Raw genomic sequence first — 23,588 nt, 5'->3', positions numbered from 1 at the left:
GGCGCAGGCGCAGAGGTAGGCACCTTCGGCGCGGAGTCCAAGGACGTAGGGCTGAGGAGGCGTAATTGCACTTGAGGAAGCCTGCTGGTTGTCCCTATGGTTAAGGGTCCGGTGGTGTAAGAAGACAGTGAATTTAGTTCCTAGAAGAAGTGGTTCTGAAGTGTTTCCGTTTTCCCTCTGTTCCCTCGTACGAGGCGAGGGTAAAGACTGAGGATTATTAAGCTTTTTGCATCTGCAGGAGTGAGGAATCCTTGAATATTTTTTGAATTAACGAGCAGTGCCCCTGGTAGACACAAACGTATATTTCCTCGTTTAATTTTTTAAACCAACTTTTGGAAGTAAGTGGTATTGTGGTATTATCCCGGTTTTGTAGAGGAGGAAATCGATGGGTTTAAGTACTACAACTGTGACTCTTCCCCAAAGGGGAAGAGCCGTTTCAACCCGGATTTATCTGATGCCAAATGAATGAGAAATTAATTTTCCAGAAGAATTTCATGTGCTTGGCTACTTGAAAGATCACTTTATACTTGCCTGAAATAAGTATTAGTCCTTGATTAGCCATTAACTTTCTTCTTTTTCTTTGGAGAAACCTCTTTGTTCGAATATGAGTATTGAAAGGATAAAGCTAATGCTAATTCCCAAAAAGTTACCATGGTTAATCTTAGGGCCAATCTTGTGAGGCAGGTAGTATTATCTCCATTTTACAGGTGAAACAAGCCAGAAATGAATTAAGTAACTTGTGCTGAGTGACAAATGCCAAGAAACAATGAAAGTATTACATTTCATTTTTTCTAAACAAGCTCTAAGTGAATATAATTGGCTTTTATTTTCTAACATTATGTTTATTTTTAAGGCTTTTTTGCCTTTAGCTTGCAAGCAATTGATTTCAAAACCAGAATGTAACTCTTTCCTTTGAAAATAAAATGAGGACAAGTTCTTGGGTTAAGAGCTAAAGAAATTTGTGTTTATGAACAGTAACTAAACAATTGGCAGACTCGTAAACATACTGCTTGACAGCAAACTGAAAGGTTATTTGGTTAAAAATGTTACTAATTTTGTAATAACTTTGGTGACAAAAGGTAACTACACTTATTGAGATGTGCATTTAAAATTTTTTTTTACTGATTTTGGAAGAAGTAAACTTAAAGAGAAATATGAAGATTCTTGTCCCCAGGAGCCCCGGATCATTATCCCAGCCGAAGGCAGACGTCTAACAACTGAGCCACCTAGGCACCCCTTCATTTCTGGATTTTCTTACTTTGTGTGTGTGTGTGTGGGGGGGGGGGATCTTGTTAGCATTTTCCACCCACTTTTTGGATACAAGAACAAATAACTTCCTAAGAAATCAATGAACCACCAAAAGAACAATGTTTAATACTGGATTTCATGTATAGGTACATGGTGTAACTACACATAGATGAATGAAGAAAGGAGAAGAGTAGCAGAATGGAACACCGGTTGTCAGTAATTATTTTCCAAAAGAAGGGATGAGTAATAAAGTACTCGAATGATTTGACGTAGTTCTAAAATTTAAAATACACAGGAATGAATTCATTCAGGAAAGAGGAAAGTAAGTTAAAAATTCATAAGGGTTGCTTTCTGCTACTGCAGTGGAGTAAGAAAGATTTATACTGGAAAAAAAGGGAAGACTTCAGATATGCCCTGGTTGGAGACTGTGACATGGGAAAGCTCTAGGTGGGCTATTGTAAGAAAGGTAAAATTTCTCCTCCACCCTCTTAGGGTCTCTGGCTGGGCCTAGTAATTAAACTGACATAACACTGCTTAACAAGAGAAAAGCATACAAATTTTATTGAGTATTTCTTACATGTATGTGAGACCCTTTAAAGAAAAATCAAGACCCCAGTAAGGTTGGACTGAAAGCTTATATAATAGGTTGCACAAAGTAAGTTTTTATAATGTAACAGCACAAAGGAATTTGGGCTGGGGTGGTTAATTGTGGGAAAGTAACCAGGAAGATAAGGGTTTAGTTTTTTCATTTTTTTTTTTAAAGATTTTATTTTTATTTATTTGACAGACATAGATCACAAGTAGGCAGAGGCAGGCAGAGAGAGAGAGGAGGAAGCAGGCTCCCTGCTGAGCAGAGAGCCTGATGCAGGGCTCGATCCCAGGATGCTGGGATCATGACCTGAACCAAAGGCAGAGGCTTTAACCCACTGAGCCACCCAGGCGCCCCTCATTTTGTTTTTTTTTTAAAGATTTTATTTACTTATTTGACAGACAGAGATCACAAATAGGCAGAGAGGCAGGCAGAGAGAGGAAGGGAAGCAGGCTCCCTGCTGAGCAGAAAGCTGGATTCGGGGGCTCAATCCCAGGACCCTAGGATCAGGACCCTGGGATCAGGACCTAACGCAAAGGCAGAGACTTTAACCCCCTGAGCCACCCAGGCGCCCCAAGGGTTTAGTTTAATAAGGTTTGTTTGTACACATTTATCTCGGCTTCAACGTCCCATCTCCCTAATAGGAAAATCCTGCTGGTATAGGGAGGGTCATGACAGTTTTATTTCCTGATTTCAGGGAAAAAAAGGAAGGTCAGAGTGCCTTTCTTGCATATGCTTTTTTTTTTTTTTTCAAGGACCTTTAACTCAAAATAATTAATATGCTAAGGTAGCATATTAGGGTAGCATGCTCTGATCCCACTATTCTACCTAGAAGAGGGACATTCCATGAAATTGGTTAAGGGTGCATATTTGGCTTTCTTTGGTTGGTTGGTCCTAAATTGGAAGCAGGGAAAAATATTAGGAGAGCTGTCAATTGTTAATCAAGTCGTGGTTATTATGAGACAATTATTATGAGGTTTTTGTTTGGTTTCCTGGATTGTTTCTAGAGATAGCCGTATGACTTGCTACAATTTTAACTTCTAGGCTGCTTTTCCTGGCTGGTTACTGCAGATTATAGGTCAGAGTCCTATATATAATACACACATATATACATATATATATGTGTATGTGTGTGTGTGTGTGTATGGGTCTGGCCGTTGTCCATTTGTATATTGAATCTTGGCAGGTAGAGGAAAGACTTTGTTCAGGACCTTATTATTAGAAGAAATAGGTCGTGTTGGAAAAGTTGGAAGGAGGTCAATATGGTTGACACATAGAGAGTAGGGAGTGAATGGTGCTAGACAGGGTTGTGAGAAACAGAGCTGTATGTAGTTATGTATGTGGCACCTTCTTACTGTGTGTTGGGGGTTGTCAGTGCCCTCCAACCACAGACTACCAGAACACTCCTGTAGTCACATGATTATTGAGACTAGGGTTATGTCTCAATAAAAGGATGCTAACACTTACTTACCAGAGGATTTGGGCCTTGGTGATTTGGGGCTGTGATGGAGATTTACTGTCAGGAGATGGGAGTAATTCTGAGTCTGACTGCTGGTTTAAAGCCTATGAGTGATTTTTCATGCCTGATAATAGCAGTTTGCACTGATCCACCTGGCCCTCAAATAGGGGGAGAGTTTGTTCCATGGAGTGATGAACAGGATCTTGCTTATACAATCATAGTAAGTGATTAGAGGCTTCACCATTAATTCCTTTTTGGTTCGTTGTTGATTTAATTGCTTACTTTGACATCTAGCAGCTGAATTCTTTCTCTAGCTTATCTGAGCACAAATTCTGTGATTAGGTATCTTAGTAATTCTTTTTTCTTAAGATTTCGTTTATTTATTTATTTATTTATTTTTAAAGATTTTATTTATTTATTTGACAGACAGAGATCACAAGTAGGCAGAGAGACAGACAGAGAGAGAGAGAGGAGGGAGCAGGCTACCTGATGAGCAGAGAGCCCGATGCGGGGCTCAATCCCAGGACCCTGGGATCATGACCTGAGCTGAAGGCAGAGGACTTAACCCATGGAGCCACCCAGTGTCCCCTCATTTATTTATTTGAGAGAGAGAGAGAGAGAGAGCGAGCACAGGAGCAGGGGCAGAGGGAGAGGAGTGAGAGAAGCAGACTCTGCTGCTAAGCAGGGGGCCCGACACCAGGCTCCATCCCAGGATCATAACCTGAGCAGAAGGCTGATGCTTAAGGAATGAATGACTGAGCCACCCAGGCACTCCTGATTAAATAAACTCTTAGTAATCATTTTGGACTTGATCAGAGTGGCAGGATGAAGTGATGCTGAAATATAGTATTGGTGGCTCACTCTGTGGAACAGAAACACCTGCGGTTTGAACAAGAGCGAGAAGCTTTTTTTTTTTTAAGATTTTATTTATTTATTTGACAGACAGAGATCACAAGTAGGCAGAGAAGCTGGCAGGGAGAGGAGGAAGCAGGCTCCCGGCTGAGCAGAGAGCCCGAGGTAGGGGCTCCATTCCAGGATCCTGGGATCATGATCTGAGCTGAAGGCAGAGGCTTTAACCCACTGAGCCACCCAGGCGCCCCAAGAGGGAGAAACTTTGAAAGCAAGTCTTATTAACATTTAAAGGGGAAAACATAGACATGACATGAAAACTCAGTGTTATGGTTTTTTAAAAAATATTTTATTTGTTTATTTGACAGAGAGCTAGAGACAGCACAAGTAAGCAGAGCATCAGGGAGAGGGGGAGAGAGAGAAGCAGGCTCTCTGCTGAGCAGGGAGCCCAATGTGGGGCTCTATCCCAGGACCCTGGAATCATGACCCTAGCCGAAGGCAGCCACCCAACCAACTGAGCCCCCCGGGCGCCCCAGTGTTATAGGTTTTAAATGGGCATCAGCACCTTGACCTTGGATATGCTATTTAACCTCTTTTATCTTTACTTTCATTGTCATGTATAGGGGTTAGACCAAATGATCACTAAGTTCTATTTGAATTTAGAATTCTGTAACTCTTGTGTGTAATTTATAAATTAGCCTTATTTATAATTACTATATTGAATGTGATTCTAGTGTGTGTGCACACACTAGAGCACACTAGTCCAATATATATATGGACTTGACACACTACTGATGCTGAAAATTCAAAGTTAGAACAATCTGAGTATTGCTTTTTCTAGTGAGTACTACAAAAATAGCTGGTGAGTGCCTTATAATGTCACAGTCTGAACAAATGGAAGAGAATCCACATTAGAAAAAACGACAGGCACTTGATTTATATTAGAAAATGTGTTAAACAAACAAAAAGAACCAGGGAAAGCTCCATCTGGTGGTGATCATATGAAATTCCAAGCAAATTACATTATTATATTTCCGTTGACTCTTCAAAGTTCTGGAATTTTCAGTTGAGAAATATCTTTGGGGAACACGTGGGTGGCTCAGTGGGTTAAAGCCTCTGCCTTTGGCTCAGTCATGATCCTGGGTCCTAGGATTGAGTCCGGCATCAGGCTCTCCGCCCAGCGGGGAGCCTGCTTCCTCCTCTGACTCTGCCTGACTCTCTGCCTACTTGTGATCTCTGTCTGTCAAATCAATCAATCAATCAATCTTTAAAAAACAAAAAACAAGAAACATCTTTGGGTTCAGAAGTAGGCAGGAAAATACTGGTTGTTACACACTAACTATTATTTAAGGCAATTAACGACTGAAAACAAAGTCATAGGGTGTTCAGAATACTTGATCCTAGATAGTCCTAGGGAAAAAAGTTTCGAGGTCAAATATCTTTGGGAAATGTATTTATTTTTTAATTTTTATTATTTTTTAAAGATTTTATTTATTCACTCGACAGACAGAGATCACAAGTAGGCAGAGAAGCAGGCAGAGAGAGGAGGAAGCAGGCTCCCCGCTGAGCAGAGAGCCAGATGTGAGGCTCAATCCCAGGACTCTGAGCAAAGGCAGAGGCTTTAACCCACTGAGCCACCCAGGTGGCCTGGGAAGTGTATTTAAATGTTGTCCTTAGAGCGCCTGGGTGACTCAGTGGGTTAAGCCTCTGTCTTGGCTCAGGTCATGATCTCAGAATCCTGGGATCGAGTTCCGCATGGGGCTCTGTGATCTCTGTCAAATAAATAAATAAATAAAATCTTTAAAAAAATGCTGTGCTTAAAGATTCACAATGAATATTAGCATATTAAAACCTCTGACGAGTCAGGAGACCTATATTACATAATTTAACTGGTGTTACCAGACTTTACTTGACTCTAGAACCTCTCCCTCTCTTTCTCTCTCTCTTTTTAAAGATTTGTTTATTTTATTTTATTTTTTTATTTTTATTTTTTTTTAAAGATTTTATTTATTTACTTGACAGAGAAATCACAAGTAGATGGAGAGGCAGGCAGAGAGAGAGGGAAGCAGGCTCCCTGCTGAGCAGAGAGCCGGATGCGGGCCTCGATCCCAGGACCCTGAGATCATGACCTGAGCCGAAGGCAGCGGCTTAACCCACTGAGCCACCCAGGCGCCCAGATTTGTTTATTTTAGAGAGAGGGGCAGAGAAAGAGGGAAAGAGAGAATCTCAAGTAAATTCCCTCCTGAGTGCAGAGCCCCATGCCGGACTTGATCTTAAGACCCTGAGATCTTGGGGCACCTGGGTGGCTCAGTGGGTTGAGCCTCTACCTTCAGCTCAGGTCATGATCTCAGGGTCTTGGGATCAAGCCACACATCACGCTCTTTGCTCAGTGGGGAGCCTGCTTCCCCCTGCCTCTCTGCCTACTTGTGATCTCTCTGTGTGTCAAATAAATAAGCAAAATCTTTAAAAAAAGAAGAAGACCCTGAAATCATGACCTGAGGTGAAATGAAGAGTGGACACTTAACTGACTGTGCCACCCAAGCGCCCCTTCTCTTTATATATATATATATACATTTTTAAAGATTTTATTTATTTATTTATTTGAGTGAGAGACAGAAACAGGGAGGGGGAGAGAGAGAAGCAGACTCCCCACTGAGCAGGGAACCCAGCTTGATATCAGGACCCTGGGATCATGACCCAAGCTGAGTTGATGGCAGATGTTTAACCCACTGAGCCACCCAGGAGCCCTACTCTCTCTTTAAAAAAATTTTTTTTTTAAGATTCTATTTATTTATTTATTTATTTGAGAGCGAGAGAGAAAGCATGAGAAGGGGGAGAGTCAGAGGGAGAAGCAGACTCCCTGCTGAGCAGAGAGCCCAATGCAGGACTCGATCAGGGGACTCCAGGATCACTATCTGAGCTGAAGGCAGTTGCTTAACCAAGTGAGCCACCCAGGTGCCCCTCTCATTTTTTTTTTAAGAGGAGATAGAATGTTGAATACACTGCAAGGGAGCAGCAGGTAGGACAGCAGAGAAGAGGCTCTCTGCCTCCCTCTCTTTTTTAACATTCTCTGGCATTTTAAAAATGCCAGTTTGAAAAAGTAATGATCTTAGAGTATTGAGTTTTAAAAAAGGGAATTTTATTTATTGCAGCATTATTTGCAATGGCCAAATTATGGAAGCAACCCAAGTGTCTATTACTAAATGAATGGGTGAAAGACATGTGTATGTATACATACACACACGTACAGACACGCACAACGGGATATTCTGCCATAAAAAAGAAGAAAATCTTGCCATTTGCAACAAAATGGTTGGGTCTAGAGAGTTTGATTTTGTTGTTGTTGTTTTTAATTTTTTATTTATTTGACAGAGAGAGACAGCGAGAGAGGGAACAGAGCAGGGGAGTGGGAGAGGCCGAAGCAGGCTTCCTGCTGAGCAGGGAGCCCAATGTAGGGCTCAATCCCAGGACCCTGAGATCATGACCCAAGCTGAAGGCAGATACTTAACCAACTGAGCCACCCAGGCACCCATGGAATTAAAATTTTAAAAATAATGAAAATAAAAAATTTGGGGGGGGAGCTTATGTCAGATTTTATATTTTTATAGTTAATGCCAAAGCTTAAAAATGATGATAGTAATAATTTTTTAAAGATTTATTTACTTATTTGGGCAGTGGGGGGCGCAGAGGGAGAGAGAGAAAGAATCTCAAGCAGACCCTGTTGCTGACTGCAGAGCCCAACAATGTAAGGCTTGATCTCATGATCCTGAGATCATTACCTGAGCTGAAATCAATAGTCAGATTTTTTTTTGTTTCCTTTCCCCTAAAGACTTTATTTATTATTTGTCAGAGTGGGAGAGAGAGAGAGAACAAGCACAAGCGGAGGAGCGGTAGGCAGAGGGAAAAGCAGGCTCCTCAAGAAGCCTGATGTGGGACTCAGTCCCAGGACCCTGGCATCATGACCTGAGCTGAAGGCAGACGCTTAACCCACTGAGTCACCCAGGCATCCCAATAGTCAGATACCTAACCAACTGTGCCATCCGGGCACCCCAATAATAGTAATAATAATAATGAATATATATATATATATATATATATATATATATATATATAATTATTTAGGTTTTCATGCTCATTCTTGAATTTTTTTTTTTAATGCTGCAAAATAGTGGTTATATAAAAGCATGGGACAAGACCTATGGGCAGAAAGAGCTGCTGCTCATTTATGAACATTTAAGGAAAAATTATTTTGTGCCAGGACCTGTACAAGGTGGTGTAATGAAAGTAAACAATTACAGTCAGTTGCAAGTTGGTAAATGTTTAACAACCTTCAGATTCACAAATTAATCCCAAATGCCTTGGGCCAGGGATGTCTATAGATTATGTTTGAAAGCCAGAGAAGGTTGTTTTAGGAGAGTCTTCCCTTTCTCCAATTCCTAGTCTAACTCTCCTTTCCCAGTACCTCAAGATATTTTCCATTCTTTCTCTATTCTTCTCTTCCTCAAGTCAAAACCTCTTAACTTTTAGTACACCAAGAAAAATAGTCTTTACCATTTATAATGAGTTCAATGGACTGTATAATTTTTACATTTTTATGAGATATGTTTATGAGATACAAATTAGAGTAAAGGGATATTCAAAGCTGTTATAAAAAGAGTAAGCTTGTATAAAAAGAGTAAAGGCATAATGGAAAACAGCTGTATTGGAAATTTAATTATCTAAATATAGCAAATCCCAATTTTTATTCCATATTTTCCTGGTTTTGTAGACATACCCAAAATGAGCAATGTCCTCTGAATGCAACTGCGATGCATGAGTATGGAACATACCCATCTTGTAAATAGTGACTGCAGATTTCCAATGCATCACTACTATATCCTAGCTAATTGTTACGTTTGGTTCTTCATGCATTTGTACCATTAAAACACAGGACTTGAGGACTTTTTTGAGACCTTTAAAGTCTCGTAATTTTTGTTGAAAAGAGGACAGCCTTTTTTATTTATATTTTTGCTCTGTAATTGCACATTTTGTATTTTTAGTTTTATAAATAGGCCTGTTTTGCCTATGTCATATCATAGGCACTGCTACTGTACCTGGTACATAGTGTTAGGGAATATATGTTGCACTAAGTGAATAAACGAACTTTTCACTTTGTTTGTTTTTTTAGGGGCGATGTAGTTTTGTGGTTTTAGGAATCAACCAGGGGAGTTTTGTGGTTTTAGGAATCAACCAGGGGCCTACAGGAGGGGATGTCCTACCGGACACCGCCCCCGCCCCACCGCGAGTTGAGGAGTCTGAATGGCGACAGAAGGTCCTACTCTCGCCTGAGGCCCTCAGGGAGTGGGATATGCCCTAGAACCGTGGAAAGGGTTAAGGAGCTCCAATTTCCGCTGGGGCCACTCTCCGCTCAGGTGGTCCCCGACCGGCTCAGTTTCGGTTGCCTCGCCCCCCCGGTTCCGTCACTGCCCCTTCCCTCCCCTTTCTCCTTCTCGTCTCCGCCCTCGCGGCTCCGCCCGGGTGCCCTCCCATTAGTTCGCTCTTCCGCGAGCCCCGCCCCGGCTAGGTGCACGCCCCTTCCCCTCCCCACGCTCCTCCTAGTGCCCTATCCCCGCGGCGTTCCGCCGGGTCCCGCACTCTCCCCTTCGGTTCCCCGGCGCGGTCGCCCCGCCTCTCCACCCCTTGACGTGGCAGAGGCGGCACCAGCCATGTTGGCCCGGCGGTGTTCTGCGCGGAGGCCGGGGGCGGGGCGGCGCCGGCCGTGATTGCAGTGCCACGGTTGCTCTGGGTCGGCTGAAGGGACCGATTTTGCGAGGCGGTGGCTGCGGCCGGCGCAGATCTCGTTTGGAGGCCCTGGGGTAAGGACCGACTTCGGGTCTTCCTCCCGGCTCCCCGGAGAGGCCGCGGGCGCTCCGCGGAAAGCGGGGGAGGGGAAGCTGTGCTGCTGTGGGCCGGCGGGCGGGTGGGCCGGGGTCTCTTGGGGCCGGTGCCCGCTCTGCCCTCTTGGGGTGCTCCGGAACAGACGGGGGCGCCGGCGGCAGCGACCGGCCGGCGAGGGCACCTTTGAATCCTGACCCCTTCACCCTCTCACCCACCACTCCGCTTCGTTCTTCCGGGCCTGGGGGCCCGGGCCCCTCAGCAAGCTCCCCTGGGTAAGGTGCGAAAGATGGGAGTCGGGTGCAAAACGGCAGTTCAGCCTCTCGCCCAGCACCCACCCCCGACTCCCGGGCGACCTGCCTTCCTCGCCCCAGCTTATCACTGCTTCTGGACACTTGGCTTCTCGGTTCATGCCATCCCTGATCTGAAGTGCCCTAGACTTTGAACCCAGGTGACTTCGTCACGGGTCGTTCGGCCTTGGGAGTCGAAGAGGATAAGGAGAATTAAGTGGCAGGTCAAGCTAACGCTTAGGCCTCGATTACAAGTGGGGTGCGGTTTTCAGATCGGACCAGTCTTCTCTGTTGTGCTAGCGTTTTCCCGTGTTGGTGGGAAAGGAAAAGTACAGTCTACATGTAGTCTCTGGGGTATGTTGAATTCACGTGAATTTCCTCAGCCTCCATCCGGTACAGCCGCGTATAACCAGACACATTAACTTGGTTAAAAAAAGTTGTAGGTTTAATGTGGGTTTAAATATAAATGGTAAGTTTTCCTTCTCTCCCTTTCCAGTAGTCTCACCTCGTTTTGAAAGTCCGACCATTTTTATTTGACTCATAGAGTTTTAGAGTTAGAAGGGGCCTTGTAGCCCCAACCCCTCATCTTACCTGAGAAATTGAGGATCAGAGAAGTTAAGCTATTTGTTCAAGATCATAAATCTAGGCATGGAAAGCAGTTGAAAACACTTCATTGAGGATTTTACAACTGGAAAGTAGAGGGGCACACTTAATTGGTAAACACATCTGATTGGGAGAAATTCAAATTTTACTTGCAATTTAGGTTATTTTTCACTTGGGATCTATAACCGTGCTATAATTGGAATATTGCAAACTCCTGATTTTTACTGAATAGAAAAAGCTTTAAAAATACTGTGGGCATGGGGCATCTGGGTGGCTCAGTGGGTTAAGCCGCTGCCTTCGGCTCGGGTCATGATCTCGGGGTCCTGGGATCGAGCCCCGCATCGGGCTCTCTCCTCAGCGGGGAGCCTGCTTCCTCCTCTCTCTCTGCCTGCCTTTCTGTCTACTTGTGATCTCTGTCTGTCAAATAAATAAAAATTCTTAAAAAAAAAATACTGTGGGCATGTGTTTAATAGGTTAAAGAGACATGATGTTTTGCTTCTTTGCTTTTATATCATGAGAAATTATTTAAAGTAAGTTCTGCTGGTTATATATAAGTTGTGCTGGGAAATGAGACATTTCTTTAGCATAGTCTTTTGTGTTTTTGTACCACTTTAAAAAATATTATGACTAAAATTTTTTTATGATTAGTATTTTTAATCTCCATTCTAATACAGTGTCTGAATCATATTTGGTTTTAACATAAGATTAGGGGACAGAGTGCTGATCAAATAATGCCATTTTATAAAAAGCTAGTTTGTGAAAGGAATTTATTTAATTAATTTATTTATTTATTAAAGATTTTATTTATTTATTTGACAGAGAGAGATCACAAGTAGGCAGAGAGGCAGGCAGAGAGAGAGGAAGGGAAGCAGGCCCCCCTGCCGAGCAGGGAGCCCGATGTGGGACTCGATCCCAGGACCCTGAGATCATGACCTGAGCCGAAGGCAGCGGCTTAACCCACTGAGCCACCCAGGCGCCCAGGAATTTATTTTAGATATGCCATTGTTGGATATGGGGTCCAGCGTGGAAAGGTTTATACTAGAATTGGTGATTTTAAAGGTGAGGGAAGTTGGGGAGGTGTTGTGCATGGCCATGTAACTGGACTGGTTAAGAAGAAGTAGGTGGGACTTTTTCAAAATACTGCTGAAAAGTGAGAATGTACAAAATACAATAGATGTCATTTAGTAAACAAATACGATCTTAGAGCAGAGAGGAAAAGGAGGGTAATTGTGCTCAGATATCACACAAGTGATATTTAGTATTTCATAATAAAAAGCAAGGGTGTTAGGATCGACCTTTTTTACTTGTAGAAACTTAAACCTGTCTATTGTGTGTCAATGTCTTTATGTTAAATCTAATAGAGCCTTTCTCTACTAGGCTCTCTGAATGAATTGTCCTAATGTCCTAAAACCTTGCTTCTTAGGACCCCTTTGGACTCTTGAACATTGTTGAGGATCCAAAACAAAAACCAAAAAACCCCAACTGCCCCCCTCCTTGGAAAAGCCCACCCTGCCTTAATAGAAGACAGGTGGATTTTCATATTTACTTCTGCATTCAGTCTATTGTAATATGTTATTTTGCTTAAATTGTATGAAAGAAGTCTTGCCTTACATAGATACATAGCTGGAAAAAGGAGGAATATTTTAATAACTTTTCCAGATAATTGTGCATATTCTTTTTTTCATACTACACTACAACTTGACAGTTTTAATTCAGAAATCAAGGGTTAATAGCAGTGTGAATAATGAAATTTTAGAAATGAACTTTTTGTACTATATTGCATTGAAATTCATTGGTCTGTCCTGCACTTTGAATGGATCTCTATCCATGCATGATTTTGTAATATCATGAACTGATCATTTGGGAGATTTGCTTCACTGAATAAAGTATATTTTCCAAATGTTGACATGTTTCATTATACAATAGAAAATTCACATTAGTATCACCACCGATCTTATCAGAAAAATCTTTTTTTTTATTTAAAGATTTTATTTATTTATTTGACAGAGAGATCACAAGTCGACGGAGAGTCAGGCAGAGAGAGAGAGAGAGAGAAACAGGCTCCCGCTGAGCAAAGAGCCCGATGTGGGGCTCGATCCCAGGACACTGAGATCATGACCTGAGCCGAAGGCAGCGGCTTAATCCACTGAGCCACCCAGGCGCCCCACAGAAAAATCTTTACATATTAGCTGGCTGCGAAGCTCAGGGTCATGGTCACCGGTTTTCATAAATTTTGATATTTGCAGGGCGCCTGGGTGGTTCAGTGGGTTAAGCATCTGCCTTCTGCTCAGGTCATGATCCCAGGACCTTGAGATGGAGCCCCACATTGGACTTCTTGCTCAGCAGTGAACCTGCTTTTCCCCTCTCCCTCTGTCTGCCACTCTCCCTGCTTGTACACTTTCTGTGTCTTTATCTGTCAAAGAAATAAATAAAATCCTAAACATTTTTTCTAAACAGCTTAGTTATTTTATTTTTTTTTCAGCTTAGTTATTTTAGAATTCCTCTCTATCCCTTATCAATCTTTGAAAAATCTGTTTGCTTTTGATTAGCATATAGTTTTCTGGTTGTGAGATTCTGATAGGAATACAGTGTTTCATTTTTTTCTTTTTGTATATATGTATGTGTATATATATTTAAAGATTTTATTTATTTATTTGATAGGCAGTGAAAGAGGGAACACAAGCAGGGGGAGTGAGAGAGGGAGAAGCAGGCTTCCTGCTCAGCAGGGAGCCCAATTGGGGTGGTGGGTACCCATTTCAGGACACTGGGATCATGCTGAGCAAAAGGCAGATGCTTAACAACTGAGCCACCCAGGCGCCCCTAATTTTTCTTTTTTTTAACAGAGATATATTTAAAATAGAACATTCTTATGTCTTTTAAATAAAAGAAAATTCTTAGCTGCCAAGGAAGAGAAATAACCTAGATTTGTTAAGCTTCGCTTTCTGTAAAACTTATTAACAAAATCTATTTGAAAATGTTCCTAAAATTAAAACTATTATATTCAATATGCTTTTTTCAAATAATATCTTTTCTTCCCTCAGTTACATTTTACAATCAGTTCCTTGTCCTATTGTCATTCTTAGCAACTTCAGTATTTCTGTTGGCTTTTGGTACCCTACCTTCATAATTCTTTAGTTCTTGATATCTTTCATCTCTCCTTCAAATCTTTGGCCAGCCACATTACAATTTAAACTCTCTATCCTCTCAGAACTTTAAATTTTACAGTTTCCTTCCTTACAAATCACTGTTGCAGTTTGAGAATGTGAGATAGACCTAACTGTTGCCTAGGTAGGAAGGCTGGCATTCTAGATAGGTAGTAAGAAGAGTAACGAGATGGATATATGTCTTGATATATGAGAGTGGAATCCTCCTTCTAATAAATTTAAGAGAGTATATTGAAATTGTATGGATCAAAGTAGAGTTTAAAATGCTCTTCTTGGGGCACCTGGATGGTTCAGTGGGTTAGGCCTCTGCCATCGGCTCAGGTTGTAATCCCAGGGTCCTGGGATCGAGCCCCGTATTGGGCTCTCTGCACAGCGGGGAGCCTGTTTCCCCCCTCTCTCTCTGTCTCCCTCACTGCCTGCTTGTGATCTCTCTTTCTGTCAAATAAATAAATAAAATCTTAAAAAAAAATAAAATGCTCTCCTAACTTGGAATGTTAAAAATATATATATATATATTTTTTAAGATTTTATTCATTTATTTGTCAGAGAGATAGAGTACAGGCAGGCAGAGTGGCAGGCAGAGGCAGAGGGAGAAGCAGGCTTCCTGCAGAGCAAGGAGCCAGATGTGGAGCTCGATCCCCGGATCCTGGGATCATGATCTGAGCTGAAGGCAGCCGCTTAACCGACTGAGCCACCCAAGTGTCCCTAAAAATATTCTAATTAAGTTTCTGCAAAAGAAGTCAAATGGCATATATAGAACACCACTTAGCAAGCATTTTACTTATTGTGCCACAAATGGTCCTATATTCACACAGTAGAAAAATTTACCTGTCTCAAACAGAAGTACTCAGTTTTAGAAAAATGTTTTTCTTGTGCACTGTTAAGCATTCTCTTCTAGTAGGTTTTGTGGAAACTTGTCATCTTCTGGTTAGAAAACCATATGAGCTTTAGAATTTAATGTTTTTGATAATCTGTTCATTAGAATAATGTAATTTAGAGGGCTGATACCGAAAACATTGGCTCTTTATTTCCCCCCATCTTTGACTTTCTTTCCTATACACCTTAAATAAATAGGACACCTATTATACTTTTTTTTTAAGAATGGCTGAAAAAGGATGAAATACCTCTTACTGAGCCTAATGAACACTTAGTTCTGTAGAGTCATTCATTTGTTATAAGTGAGGTTATTGTTGCTTGTTAATTTTTTTTCTTAGATTTCTCATTTTTCTTGGGTGAATATGGCTGACAGTGGAAAAAAAATACTTAGGTTTTTGTTTTTTTTTAAAGATTTTATTTATTTGTCAGAGAGAGAGGGAGAGAGAATGAGCATAGGCAGACAGAGTGGCAGGCAGAGGCAGAGGGAGAAGCAGGCTCCCTGCTGAGCAAGGTACCCGATGTGGGACTCAATCCCAGGACGCTGGGATCATGACCTGAGCTGAAGGCAGCTGCTTAACCAACTGAGCCACCCAGGCGTCCCTTATTTAGTTTTTCAAGAGGATTTTTAGGAGTGCCTAGGTGGCTCAGTCGGTTAAGTGTCTGTCTTCTGCTCAGGGTATGATCAGGCCCCCTGTTCAGCCAGGAGCCTGCTTCTCCCTCTCCTTCTGCCTGCTGCTCTCCCTGCTTGTGCTCTGTCTGTCCAGTAAATAAATAAAATCTTAAAAAGAATAAAATTTTTAAACATCTTTAATTTTGTCACAGAAGTAAGCATCACGCACTACGATGACAACATATTTGGAATTCATCCAACAAAATGAAGAACGAGATGGAGTCCGATTTAGTTGGAATGTTTGGCCATCAAGTCGACTGGAAGCTACAAGAATGGTCGTTCCAGTAGCAGCCCTATTTACACCACTGAAGGAGAGACCTGATTTACCACCTATTCAATATGAACCTGTTCTGTGTAGTAGGACCACTTGCCGTGCAGTTTTGAATCCTTTATGGTAATTAAAATATATTGAAAAAATGAATGTTGAAATCCTATTTAAGAGTATAGTTTCTTTCTTGTGCATTTATATGAAGGTGTTTGTTTTGTTACAGTTATTTTTTCAAATTAGAGTAGTCACATCCAAGGAGCTGTAAAATTGAAGGATATTCTAGTTGTAGTGAGTTGATAAGAGACCAAAGGTAAAATTATCACTATATGAACTGTTAGATTCTGTCACTAGTATTGCTAGGTAGGTGATGGCTGTGCATAATTAGACCCATCATGTGTCATTAGAAAAGTCATAATTGAGTGGTATGGTGTTTGAGAATGTTATGATTTTTTTTAAAGATTTTATTTATTTATTTGACAGACAGAGATCATAAGTAGGCAGAGAAGCAGGCAGGGAAAGAGGAGGCCTTAACCCACTGAGCCACCCAGGCGCCCCTGAAAATGTTATGATTTCTTTTTTTTTTTTAATAAAGATTTTATTTATTTATTTATTTGACAGAGAGAAATCACAAGTAGATGGAAAGGCAGGCAGAGAGAGAGAGAGAGGGAAGCAGGCTCCCTGCTGAGCAGAGAGCCCGATGCGGGACTCGATCCTAGGACCCTGAGATCACAACCTGAGCTGAAGGCAGCGGCTTAACCCACTGAGCCACCCAGGCGCCCCGGAAATGTTATGATTTCTTAATGCATAAACCAGAATATCAAGAATCATCTTTTAGGGATGCCTGGGTGGCTCAGTTGGTTAAGCAGCTGCCTTCGGCTCGGGTCATGATCCCAGGGTCCTGGGATCGAGTCCCACATCGGGCTCCTTGCTCGGCAGGGAGCCTGCTTCTCCCTCTGCCTCTGCCTGCCTCTCTGTCTGCCTGTGCTCGCTCACGCTCTCTCCCTCTGTCTCTGAAAAATAAATAAAATCTTTAAAAAAAAAAAAAAAAGAATCATCTTTTATTCTTTTTTCCACACTCTCTCCCTACTCAGTCCACTAGCAACTCTGAATCTGCCTCTGGAACATTACTGATTCCATCTCTCATATTCAGTCTCTGCGAGTACACTCTACTTCAAAGTATACCATCTTTTTTTCTGGACAATTTTCTGGACATCCTGTTTCCATTCTTGTCTTTTAGCAGTTTATTCTTTATCCAGAAGCTAAAGTGTTACAAATGGATATCAGATGATTAAAATCCTTTAATAGTGTCTTATAGACTGAAAATCCAAACTGTTTGTTAAGACTTATAAAACCCTTTATCATCTAGCCTTTGTATATTTCTGCCTTCTTCTTATCCATTTCCTTTATTCTTATCTACATTATACCTTACCCTCTTTCTGATCCTTGAACATACGAAATTTATTCCTACCTTGAAACTTGTGCAATAGCTATATATTCTGCCTGGATTGTTCTGCCTGGATTGACTGGTTCCTTTTCATTTAGATCACATTTCAGTTGTTTATTTAAGAAGGCTTTCTTTTAAAGTACCCCTCCCAAACACATTCTTACACCCTACTTTATTATCTTTAATCTCTATTATCACTGTCTGAAAGTATCTTCTGTATTTATGCACCTACTTTTCTATAGTATGTTTTTCTGTTCTAGATTATAAGCTCAGTGATTACAGGGTACTTTGAGCTCTTACTTACTGCTGTATTATCAGTTTCTGGAATAATGGCAGGTACATATAAAGTATTCAAGAAATATACTTCTGAATTAAATATTTTTTAGATCTGAGTGTAGAAGTTACTAAATTATTTGAAGAAAAAGGATTATCTTAATTTTACTGATATTTGCTATGTATTAAAAGTTCATTTAGGTAAACTTTGCTAAAAGTGTGAATTAGATATTGGCAACATCTAGAAGTAATAGCTTTTAAAGATCATTTTAACTATTTGAATGTTTTAATGTTTCAGAAAAATTAATTTATTAAAATTAAGATCATTGTACAGTTGAACTGAAACATGAGCTCTGTTTTATCTTTTCTTAAAACAGTCAGGTGGATTATCGAGCAAAACTCTGGGCTTGCAACTTTTGTTATCAAAGGAATCAGGTAAGAAAACTCGCAATGCAGATGTTAATGCTTTGGTATTAATCTAAATATGTAGAAGAATGTGTATTAAAAAAAGATGAAATAAATTTTCATGTGAAAAACACTTTTTAATAACTAAATGATCATAAAATTATTTGCAGTTTAGAATTTCATTACTCTTTCTGGCAAGTAATTTGTTAAAAATTTCTTTTTTCCTCCATAGTTTCCACCTACTTATGCTGGTATATCTGAACTGAATCAACCCGCTGAGCTTTTACCTCAGTTTTCTAGCATCGAATATGTAGTTCTGGTAAGAGCACAAGAATAAATCCTTAAGAAGGTTTTAAATATCTAGTAATTTACTTTATACCAAAATAATTGTTAAATTCAGATGAATTAATGGGCATCATTCTTGATTCTCACATTGAATTGATGGAGCTTTTAAGAGGTAAGAACTGTCTTGGTCAATTTGAATAAGATAATCTCTCTGTTGTAGTCATTTAATGGGTGGCCAGGATATTGGGTGATGGGATGATTTGCTATATTGAGTAGATCAATAAATAGTACAGAGTCCGTGTTGCTGTGTAGTTGGAAGGTTAATTCAGAAATACTTAAGTCAGTATGATGCTAGAACCTGATGGTATATCTCCAAGTCTAACTAATAAAGTTACTCTTACATTGGTCCTTGTTAAGAAAGTCATTTTTCTTCCCTTTCTGAAAGGCTTTACATAGTTGTTTACATATGTAAGTATTAAAGTTATAATATTCTTTGTGAGTGTTGTAGAGAAAGCAGAATATGGATCACTTCAGCCAGTAAGTAATTTGTCCAGCCTACCTAGTTTCCAGGTCTCTTGCAGTAAAATTCAGGTTTAGATAATTATTTTATAAAAATCACCTTATTTTGTTTTTAAGCTTTATAGCTATTGTTTTCTTATTTTGAGAGAAATAAGTACTTGTATAGGAGATGAAGGCTCATACAATTAAATGAAATCAAAAGCTTTTGAAACTATAAATAATGTTTGTAAATTTAGTTTTTCTCTTGATATGTCTTAGATGTCTCTGTGTGTATATAAAACTTGTTTCATTTCTGAAATAACTTAAGATTGCATTGTATGAATGAATTGTAAATTTTTTTTTGAACTGTAAATTATTTAATTAGTCCTCTACTAATTATGCTTGTATGTTGTGCTGAGTGTTAATACATTAACATTATTTTCTTATTATTGCAACATTTTTTAAAAGCGTGGTCCTCAGATGCCTTTGATATTCCTCTATGTGGTTGATACTTGCATGGAAGATGAAGATTTACAAGCCCTGAAAGAATCTATGCAGATGTCATTAAGTCTTTTACCACCTACAGCCTTGGTTGGACTTATTACTTTTGGGAGAATGGTACAGGTTCATGAACTTGGATGTGAGGGCATTTCAAAAAGCTATGTGTTCAGAGGAACAAAAGACCTGTCTGCCAAACAACTTCAGGTAAGCAGCAAGAATGGTAGTTTGAACCTTGTCTATGGGCATCACTCCATAAATGTCTATAAATGCATTCTGTATAGAAGTTTGTAGAAAATATTTTTATAATAATGACTAATTGTATTATTATCATTGTATTACAAGACCTTTAAATTTAATATTGGTATCAGTTTTCCTTCAGTTGTCTGAAATTGTTATTATACAGATTGAACCCCTCACATTTAATGGTGAAACTGAAGGTATTTTGCTAGAGATTTGAAGGGCTTATGGAATTCATGCTGAAGACTGAGGGAAAGCAACCACAGAATATTACCTTTTGCTTCTTGACATCTCATTTAGGACCTAAACACATTTTTTTAAAAAAAAAATTTTTTTTTTTTTAAAGATTTTATTTATTTATTTGACAGAGAGAGATCACAGTAGACAGAGAGGCAGGCAGAGAGAGAGAGAGGGAAAGAGAGGGAAGCAGGCTCCCTGCTGAGCAGAGAGCCCGATGTGGGACTCGATCCCAGGACCCTGAGATCATGACCTGAGCGGCTTAACCCACTGAGCCACCCAGGCGCCCTAAACACTTTTTTTTTAAAAGATTTTATTTATTTGTCAGAGAGAGAGAGAGCACAAGCAGAGGGAGGAGTGGCAGGCAGAGGGAGAAGCAGGCTTCCTGCCAAGCAGGGAGCCCGATGTGGGACTCCATCCCAGAGCTCTGGGATCATAACCTGAGCCAAAGACACACGCTTACCTGACTGAGCTGCCCAGGTGTCCCATGACCTAAACACTTTTATTAGGTTTGGCAAAGGGAATATTTTAAGGCTTGAGGGTTATTAATATATGAACTAAGAGTATATATTTTTTCATACACTAGGACATTTTTATTTTGGGGGCAAATTGAAGCTTTTCTTCCAAGATAGGGAGTTTTGTGTGGTTTACTAGGATCATGTGGGGATATTTTTCAATATATATTTTTGATTAGAAATTTTGCTAGACTCTGAGTGTGAGTGAACATGTGCTTGTATTGGGAGGTTATTAAGAGGGTAAGATTGTTCATATAAGTATTTTGATAAACTGTGATTCTGATACAACTCCCAGTTAAGAGTAGTTATCCTAGGAGATGATAGGTAAGCCTTGTACAAAGTAGACAGACATGAAGTCAGACTTTGGAGCATCCAGGTAGCCCAAAATGAAAAAGAAAAAGAAGATTTTAGGAATGGATTTAAATGATTCTAATTTGAAGCTTGGCAGACTGGGGAAGTGTGCGACAGTTAATTGAGATAGAAAATAGTGGAGAAATTTGCAGGTTTGGATGGGGAGGATAATGAACAGTGAATAAGATTGTGAATAAGATTTGAGGAGGTGAAGAAAATTAGAGTCTGTTCTATTTTTTTTTTTTAAAGAATTTATTTATTTATCTGACAGACAGAGATCAGGAGTAGGCAGAGAGGCAGGCAGAGAAAGAGGGAAGCAGGCTCCCCGAGGAGCAGAGAGCCCAACGTGGGGCTTGATCCCAGGACTCCAGGTTCATGACCTGGGCCGAAGGCAGAGGCTTTAACCCACTGAGTTACCCAGGCACCCCTAGAGTCTGTTCTTTTAAGAGGTTTGTTGAAGGTAAGCTTAGTAATAGTGTGGGAACTTGAGAGAGAGAATTGAGTTCACGGGTTTACTCTAGGAGGTACACTTGAATGTGTTTACACACAGGAGGGAAAGAGAGACTAAAGAGGGTGAGTGAAAGCAGGAGTGAGGTGAGGTTTCAGAAGAGGTGATGGGGATTCCTTTAGGAGCGTAGGAAGCAGAGTACCTTGGAGTGGAGGATCATTTGTTTCTATGAGACAGGAGAGAAAGTGGGCAAGTTTTAGTCTTTCTGTGGCTTAGGTTTTTTTTTTTTTTGTTTGTAGAAGAAAGGTAATAATGGTATCTATCTTACTTTGTGGTTATGAAAATTAAATGGATTGTGCCTCTAAGTATTTGCTGTTGTTTGTTTTTTTTAACTGTAATTTTTTTTTAAGTTGTTTAATGTTAACCTCTGATTGTAGAGTACATTTTACTTAAATTATATAACACATATGTAACACATAATATTCCTCCTTTTTTGTAGCAGGAAATAAATGCCTACAGACTAAATTTTTTTCTCCATTAAAGTGTTTTAATTTTCCTTCTCTATTTTCTCAAAAAGAGCTTGGTCTTTGCTCCCCAAATAGTCCTGGATTCAAATCTTAAACTCTTCCAGTTATGCAGTCTTGGTTTGATCTCCTTGCTTGTTTTATTATCCTCTGTGGAAAGGGATAAATACCTGTTTTACAAGGCTGTTACTAGTACCAAGTGAAGTAACATGAGAATACGAAGAATTGTATAAACTCTTACAAGGGCTTTCCGGCAAAATCTGGATTAATATATTGCTTTACCACTTAGTAGTTGTGTAACCTTTAGCAGGTTATGTAGCCTTTCTGAGTGTCAGTTTTCATTTTTAAAGTAAGGATAAAAAAATCTACTTCATTATTGTTTTGTGAAGAAATAGTGTATATAAGGAGTTTGGCACAGAATCTAACGTGCAGTAAGTTGTTGGTAAAAAGTTGTTTTTCTTCCTAGGAGTATAGGAAATACTGTAGTACTAGTTCAGTATTTTTTCTTTCCAAATATTTAGACTTTCTGATTTTCTGTTATATACTTTTACTCTATCACTTCATGACTAAGCATTTCTAAATTCAAGGAGACTTTGGTAAAATAATATTTTCATGTGTCTAGAAAGGAATTTTGTGCACATTTAAAATTCAAAATGAAACTGGCAGTTTGGTTAGGCAGTAGGTTAAAAATTAAGAAATATAGACATACAAAGTATATGTACCTTATAACCCCATTTATATGATTCAACTGCTATTTGTTTTGCCAGATTTTAATTTCATAAGGTCAGGGACTGTATATTTTACTACCATTAGATTTTCTGGCACATAGCAGACACTTGAAATATAGTTGCTCAAAGGGGTGGATGAACATAAGTTAAGAAATACATTCAAGTTACCCAGTAACTTTTTGACTATTAATTAGAAAGAAAGTATTTCTGAGCTAGTATCCCTCTTTGCTTCTGTAGCACCTTGTACTTTGCTCTCTTATTGTGATTATTTCATTGTACTGTTATTGGTTACCTGACAGTCTCCCCACCTGGACCTTTTGCTTTCTGAGGAAAGAGACTTTATGTTCTTTATTTTTGTGTTCCTACTACCTAGCATAGCACCTTGCACATGTTAAGTAGTTGATATATCTTTGTAGGAGTAATTGAATGGATATCACAGAAATCATCTCTTTACAGGAAATGCTGGGACTCTCTAAAGTACCCGTTACTCAAGCAACACGTGGTCCTCAGGTACAGCAGCCACCTCCTTCCAATAGGTAATAATTAAATATAGCAAAGTTAATTTTACAATTTGTGCAGCTCTTTTAAGCATCCCGTACCCTTAATTTGAACATAGACATTCAGTGATACTATGTTGTTAAATATTTTTAGTAATATAAATACATTGCTTCAGTATACCTTCTAAAGAGATGAGGCAGAATCATGTCACCAAAATGGTTTCTCATCATTACAATGTTAAGGAGTTACTTTAGTTTTGATATGTTCCTGATCTTCTGTTCTTAAGTTCATAAAAACTTTTCTGGTTGAAGGCCGCCAAGCAAAAATACGGCCTCAAGAGCTTTTCAGGGGTGCCTGGATGGCTCAGTCATTAGGAGTCTGCCTTCGGCTCAGTCCTGGGATCGAGCCCTACTCAGGCCCCCTGCTTGGCATGAGGCCTGCTTCTCCCTCTTCCACTCCCCCAGCTTGTGTTCCCTTTCTCGCTGTGTCTCTGTCAAGTGAATAAATAAAATCTTAGGGCGCCTGGGTGGCTCAGTGGGTTAAGCCGCTGCCTTCGGCTCAGGTCATGATCTCGGGGTCCTGGGATCGAGTCCCGCATCAGGCTCTCCACTCAGCAGGGAGCCTGCTTCCTCCTCTCTCTCTCTCTGCCTGCCTCTCTGCCTACTTGTAATCTCTGTCTGTCAAATAAATAAATAAAAAAATCTTTAAAAAAAAAAAAACAACAAAAAACCAAAAAACTTTCATTTTGCTTTTT

The 23,588-nt window shown here is 40.0% G+C and overlaps 1 protein-coding gene across 2 annotated transcripts in view; it reads left to right on the top strand.

Annotated features, from left to right (window-relative positions):
- The first annotated feature begins 9,767 nt into the window (after positions 1–9,767).
- Positions 9,768–23,588, top strand: part of SEC23A (SEC23 homolog A, COPII coat complex component) — a 63,454-nt gene continuing 49,633 nt past the window's right edge. Inside the window, exons 1-6 of one of the 2 annotated variants that reach the window (XM_059181965.1) lie at positions 9,768–10,000; positions 15,778–16,016; positions 17,985–18,042; positions 18,245–18,331; positions 19,264–19,500; positions 22,793–22,872. In XM_059181965.1, coding sequence (XP_059037948.1) covers positions 15,796–16,016; positions 17,985–18,042; positions 18,245–18,331; positions 19,264–19,500; positions 22,793–22,872 — 683 coding nt within the window. In that variant the 5' untranslated portion in view covers positions 9,768–10,000; positions 15,778–15,795. Of the gene's footprint in view, positions 10,001–15,774; positions 16,017–17,984; positions 18,043–18,244; positions 18,332–19,263; positions 19,501–22,792; positions 22,873–23,588 lie in introns of both variants that reach the window. The other variant, XM_059181964.1, reaches the window with a different exon arrangement.

This window comes from Mustela lutreola, chromosome 7 (genome assembly GCF_030435805.1).
Source record: "Mustela lutreola isolate mMusLut2 chromosome 7, mMusLut2.pri, whole genome shotgun sequence".
Classification (NCBI taxonomy): domain Eukaryota; kingdom Metazoa; phylum Chordata; class Mammalia; order Carnivora; family Mustelidae; genus Mustela; species Mustela lutreola.
The sequence above is the reverse complement of the archived record's forward strand: the minus strand, read 5'-3'. Positions and strand labels throughout refer to the sequence as shown.